Source organism: Salvelinus sp. IW2-2015, unplaced genomic scaffold (genome assembly GCF_002910315.2).
Source record: "Salvelinus sp. IW2-2015 unplaced genomic scaffold, ASM291031v2 Un_scaffold4544, whole genome shotgun sequence".
Taxonomy (NCBI): domain Eukaryota; kingdom Metazoa; phylum Chordata; class Actinopteri; order Salmoniformes; family Salmonidae; genus Salvelinus; species Salvelinus sp. IW2-2015.
In genome coordinates this window covers 31,497-38,343 of record NW_019945814.1, presented here as the reverse complement: position 1 = coordinate 38,343, position 6,847 = coordinate 31,497, and the positions used below count along the sequence as shown (strand labels likewise).

At 42.6% G+C, this 6,847-nt stretch overlaps 1 protein-coding gene across 1 annotated transcript; it reads right to left on the bottom strand.

The window, feature by feature from the left end:
• Positions 1-247: 247 nt before the first annotated feature.
• On the bottom strand, positions 248-3,775 carry sigmar1 (sigma non-opioid intracellular receptor 1; the record flags this gene model as incomplete). Its single annotated transcript, XM_024143933.2, has 2 exons — positions 3,534-3,775; positions 248-505 (listed from the first exon to the last, which is right to left on the bottom strand). Coding segments are annotated over exons 1-2 (412 nt in total), but the record flags the coding sequence as incomplete, so codon positions are not given.
• Between the last annotated feature and the right edge of the window lie 3,072 nt (positions 3,776-6,847).

Below are 6,847 nucleotides of genomic sequence, written 5' to 3'. Positions count from 1 at the left end.
GAGTTGTAAATGAGAACTTGTTCTCAACTGGCCTACCTGGTTAAATAAAGGTGAAATAAAAATAAATAAAAAATAACTGAAAGGTTGCAAGATCAAATCCCCGAGTTGACAAGGTACAAATCTGTCGTTCCGCCCCTGAACAAGGCAGTTAACCCACTGTTCCTAGGCCGTCATTGAAGATAAGAATTTGTTCTTAACTGACTTGCCTAGTTAAACAAAGGTAAAAATATGACAATACATGTGTTACTTATGACCAGGGCCCATAGAGGCAGTGTGTGAACCCAGAGAGATCCTGACTCCTGACCTGAGTGTCCTCCGGTGTCCACGGCGGTGCCGAACAGCAGGACGTACTCAGTGAGGGAGGCGTGGAGCAGACACATGGACCCCATCCAGCCGCCTGCATTGACAAACACCCACTGCAGGTCCTCGTCCGGCAGGATGTGACCCGGGTACTTCTTCCGCAGCTCCACCACCACCTTGGAGAAGGCCTGGTCGTGGTCCTGACCTGGAGGAGACAACATCATCACAGTTGTTTGATCCTGGCCTCAAAATCACATGTAGAGCAGTGATACATCAGTATTACCAGACATGAGAAAAAACAACTATGGAATGGTAGAGGTTTCTTGTCAACAGCAGTAAACTACACCTCATGTCTAGCATGTCCCTGACCTCGCTCTTATCAACGATGAACCCTCCCATTGTAAAAAGATAGCATYCTGGGGGCCTCCCGGGTGGCGCAGTGGTCTAAGGCACTGCATCGCAGTGCTAGCTGGGCCACCAGAGATTCTGGGTTTGAGCCCAGTCTCTGTCGCAGCCGGCCGCGACCGGGAGGTCCATGGGGCGACGCTGGGCCGGGTTAGGGAGGGTTTGGCCGGCAGGGATATCCTCGCGCACTAGCGACTCCTGTGGCGGGCCGGGCACAGTGCACGRTGACCACGTCGCTAGGTGTACGGTGTTTCCTCCGACACATTGGTGCGGCTGGCTTCCGGGTTGGATGTGCGTTGTGTCAAGAAGCAATGCGGCTTGGTTGGGTTGTGTTTCGGAGGACGCACGGCTCTCAACCTTCGCCTCTCCCGAGTCCGTACGGGAGTMGCAGCGTAGAGACAAGACTGTAAATACCAATTGGAAACCACAAAATTGGGGAGATAAAAGGGGTAAAAAAAAAGAACAAAAAAGATAGCATGCTGATGTGAGCTCTCACTCACCTCTCTCAACTGCTAATCCACCTCCTCCTAGTCGAAACCATTTGGCTAGTAGGATCATGTGGCTGTAACTAGATCTGGAAGGCTGGCATAATACAATTACAGCTAGCTAGCTACATGCTTGGGTCCAATCCTACAGCCAGTTGTTGACCTGGCATAGCCAATCAACTAAGCTAGCTAGTTAACTTGTGGGTTATTGAAGCAATAAGACACCAGGAGGTGTGGTATATGGCCAATATATCACGGCTAAGGGCTGTTCTTACGCACAACGAGGCGTGCCTGGATACAGCTCTTACCCGTGGTATATTCGCCAAATACCACAAACTCGAGGTGCCTTACTGCTATTATAAACTGGTTACCAACGTCATTAGAGCAGTAAAAATACATGTTTTGTCATACAGTCTGATATACCACGCCTTTCAGCATTCAGGGCTCAAACCACTGTATATAATGTTTAAATGGCTAAGGGCTGTATCCAGGCACTCCGCATTYCATCGTGCGAGGAACAGCCATTAGCCGTGGTATATTGGCCATATACCACACCTCCTCATACCTTATTGTTTAATTATACAAGAGTTGGGTCTAATCCTGAATGCTGATTGGTTAAAACCACATTACAGGCAGAGTCTATTCCACAAGTTACCACCGGCTAAATCTGATGTTAAAATGCCTATTTACTCTGTTCCATCTGACTGCACAATCCACTGTCTCATCAGCCCAGCCAGGCAATTTATAAACTTGATTTCCACTATAAAAAGCATCTAGACATTATCTCACATTTAGCTTTCAACCACAGAGATTTATATAAACCTGTCTGTCTCTGCTACATTTACATTTACATTTAAGTCATTTAGCAGACGCTCTTATCCAGAGCGACTTACAAATTGGTGCATTAACCTTATGATATCCAGTGGAAAAACCACTTTACAATAGTGCATCTAACTCTTCGACATTTGCAACTTTGTTTCAATATTCAAATTTGATCTCCCATTAATTCATGTGGCTGGGGGGGACGAGACACAGCTGTTGGCCGTGCTGTTGGCCGTGCTGTTGGCTGTGTTGTTGGCTAGCTCCTCTGAACAACAGTGTTCTGAGGAGTGAGCACATTTTCTATTCCAGGCGAAATAGCGCCTCATTGGCTCATTGTTATGGATGTATCCAAATACATGTCACTTAAACAGCTTAAACAAATGCAGCTACTTCACTGTTATTCTGGCTTGTTGACGTGACTAAGTTAGCCGTAGTTGGCTAGCTAGCGATAAGAACGTTGCCAGCCAGTACGGCAATGTAACATTTAGAACGAACGACTGGGTCGCGTCCATAGATACAGAACAAAAAGACTGAACGACTGGGTCGCGTCCATAGATACAGAACAAAAAGACTGAATGACTGGGTCGCGTCCATAGATACAGAACAAAAAGACTGAATGACTGGGTCGCGTCCATAGGAGTACAGAACAAAAAGACTGAATGACTGGGTCGCGTCCATAGTACAGAACAAAAAGACTGAACGACTGGGTCGCGTCCATAGATACAGAAACAAAAAGACTGAAGAACTGGGTCGCGTCCATAGATACAGAACAAAAAGACTGAACGACTGGGTCGCGTCCATAGTACAGAACAAAAAGACTGAATGACTGGGTCGCGTCCATAGATACAGAACAAAAAGACTGAAGACTGGGTCGCGTCCCATAGATACAGAACAAAAAGAACTGACAGATGACTGGGTCGCGTCCATAGTTACAGAACATAAAGACTGAACGACTGGTCGCGTCCATAGATACAGAACAAAAAGACCTGAACGACTGGTGCGCGTCCATAGATACAGAACACAACAACCTGAACGACTGGGTCGCGTCCATAGATACAGAACAGAACGACTGGGTCGCGTCCATAGATACAGAACAGAACGACTGGGTCGCGTCCATAGATACAGAACAGAACGACTGGGTCGTCTTTCGACCAGCCGGGTTTGGTAACTACCCTAGCTTTGTGTCGGGACTATATCTTGTGGAAGGATGAAATAGTATGAATAAATWKATCAAACTAAAGTTGAATGAAAATATGAATATGTTGGTAACCCGTTGTATAAAAGGCTTAGATGGCATGATCACTTCATTTCACTAGTCTTTCTCGTGATGTTAAGCTAACCATCACACATATCCATGTAATGATTATCTGGACCTTATTCATTACGCAGATTATGTTATGAAACGTTTCTTAAACGGAGAGAACTATCTAAATTTGTCCAATAGAAACTATCGTTTGCTGTTTGCCTCCGTGTAGTTCTTCRGTCATGAATGCTCCCCTGACTAGCCAACTACCAATTTACCTGCGTATCGCTTGGCCAGTATAGCAACATCTTCCTTTGTGAAGACATAGTGTTTGTTGGCCATCCACTGCCGCAGGGACATCACTATCAACACAGACACTCCAGCCAGCACGACTAACTTTAACACTTTAGTTGTCCACGACATGACTGACATTGAGTGGTAGAACACCACGACCAMAGAAACAGACCAGTAAGAGAACCAGTAAAGACAAGACGGAAGTTATGCGAAGGCACCCATAGAGATAGATACATGACTCGTCTGTGTATGTGTCATCATATTGAGTTTATCTCCAGTTTGAACTAGTCCATTTTCTCCCAAATGATTGGCTGATCCCTCTTGATGACCCTATTGGACATGACTTCAACCGGGTCACCAGGAGGGATCAGCCAATGAGGTTGGAAGTCCCACCCAGTTGACTACCATGCTACTGCGATCTTTCGACCACTAGAGGCCTCTATCATTCTCTATGGGGGAGGCGCCGTAACGTTGACCGCTGTACTTCCGCCAACCGAGAACGGTTTATATCAACACACAGAAGAGGAATAGTCACATGCAAACCAGCATACATATACATTTACATTGCCAGGAACCCTAATCAAACAAATCATATTCATTATTAATACAACACCTTTTAATTGMCTGTTGTTTTTCATTTTAGTTCAAGTAGTGCCATATTGTTTAAATTAATTTCTAAAGTGAAAAAAGTTAGGTTTTGAATTAGACCATTTGCATTTGTGAATATGAAATGTACCTAATATTATTAGCAGTTGAATTAAATATACTACATCTTTATCAATGTCAGAAATTCTGAAATATATCATTATATCAAAACCATTAAATTGTACAACCGGTCCTATTTAAAAAAWAAAATWATTCTGTATATCAATCCAAAAAATTATACTATAAATACAGGCAAAAAAACTAATGTAAAATGGTCTCCTTCTCCATTCCACAGAAATCACAGTTATAGTCAATATTCAGCTTGAATCTTTCCAAAACATGTTTCACAGGATAAATTCTATATAACATTTTAAATGAAATGTTCTTTACTTTGTTACTGATACAATATTTGATAGCAATTTTCCGTGCTTTCCCCGATGTATATCACCATAGATATTTGAACAAAATAATCTTGCTGAGGGAATTGTAGTATCACAAAACATATTCCTAATCTGTTTATTACTTCATTTATCTTTGATGTTAGTTAATATTGCCAATGAATATATTTTCATGTAAATCTATGTTACTTACATCAACCACAGAGGAATCTAAAAGATATACAATCCCCTTGAAATCGCATCAAAAACAATTGCATATTCTTTTGGGGTTATTGGAATTTTAAATGTTTCAAGAAATTCACCATATGAGAGAAGATATCCGGTCTCATTCGGTAACTGACCACCCTAGAACGAAAGGGAGCGGGAAGTTATGAGTATTGAAATTATATCCAATCAGAATGGTGAAGAAATGTCACGCAGCCATGGTGGCGGTGTCAATATTGTAGTTAAGCTTGCTTTTGTTGCCATGCAGTCACCTGTGTTGTTCTAGCTGTCAGAAAACCACTATATGTAAAATTGTGTCCTACCAAGACAAATATTTAACAACCCATATCTATCTGAATGTTCCGCATCGTTCTGAACGCGTCCACTAGTATACCTTGCGTTACGTTCTGGACAACGTCAGGAATCCTGCGTTCATCTGCGCAGCTGTCATTCTCTCCACTGGTTCTATTCCGAGAGTAGTTAACGGCAGAGCGGCTTCAAAACAGCACCAACTCAAACAGGGTTAGGGTTCATCTTATAGATGTCAGACTGAAGACAGTCCCAGCCACCAGCGGTACTGACACAGAGAGACGTTTAGTAAAGTAGGGCTGGACACAGGACTTTCACGTCGTCGGCGTTGTGACAACAACATAGACCAACGCAATGAGCAGCAATAATGAACTCCGCTTTGATCCAAAGGGTAATATCTCTTTCCTGGAACATGTTTTGCAACAACACACTACTAAAACGAGACTACAGACTATTAGTGCATTTGGTCTTCTAGTAGTTATTGATTTAAAGGAGCATAATGTTACTCTTTATAGTCCAATGACTTTACATGTTCAGTCAGCAAGAGTTTATGTTACCACAGAATACAACCCGTGATTCAGTTCCTGTTTTGATGGATTCATAATAAAGAACATGGATACATCTCTGGTGCCACCTGCAGGCCATGTTATAGAGCACAGTCCAGATAGACTTTAATTGGTATAACGTTCACCTGTGACTGAACTATTATAAAAAATGAGGCTGGTCTACAACAGAATCTGGGGTTAGTTCTTGAGATTACCTGATTAGCTAACTGTGTGTATGTGTGCGTGTGTATCTCTCTCTGTCTCTCTCTCTGTCTCTCTCTCTGTGTTTCAATTCAATTGACCTTATTGACATGGCAAGTTCATTATTACTTACATTGTCAAAGTATACATATTGAAAAATAAAAATCAAATATATATGTATATACAGTGGGYCAAAAAAGTATTTAGTCAGCCACCAATTGTGCAAGTTCTACCACTATAAAAAGATGAGAGAGCTGTAGATTTTCAATCATAGGTAGCACTTCAACTATGACAAGACAAAATGAGAAAAAAAAATTCCAGAAAATCACATTGTAGTTTTTTATGAATTATTTTGCAAATATGGTGGAATAAGTATTTGGTCAACTCAAAGACAGCAAGATTTTTCTGGCTCTCACAGACCTGTAACTTATTCTTTAAGAGGCTCCTCTGTCTCCACTCGTTACCTGTATTAATGGCAACCTGTTTGAACTTGTATCAGTATAGAAAGACCCTGTCCACAACCTCAAACAGTCACACTCAAACTCCACTATGGCCAAGACCAAAGAGCTGTCAAAGGACAACCGAAAACAAAATTGTAGACCTGAACCAGGCTGGGAAGACTGAATCTGCAATAGTAAGCAGCTTGTTTGAAGAAATCAACTGTGGGCAATTATAGGGAAATGGAAGACATACAAGACGACTGATAATCTCCCTCGATCTGGGGCTCCACGCAAGATCTCACCCCGTGGGGTCAAAATGATCACAAGAACGGTGAGCAAAAATCCCAGAAACCACGGGGGACCTAGTGAAGACCTGCAGAAGAGCTGGGACCAAATAACAAAGCCTACCATCAGTAACACACTACGGCGCCAAGGGACTCAAATCCTGCAGTGCAGATGTGTCCCCTGCTTAAGCCAAGTACATGTCCAGGCCGTCTGAAGTTTGCTAGAGAGCATTTGGATGATCCATGAAGAGGATTGGGAGAATGTCATATGA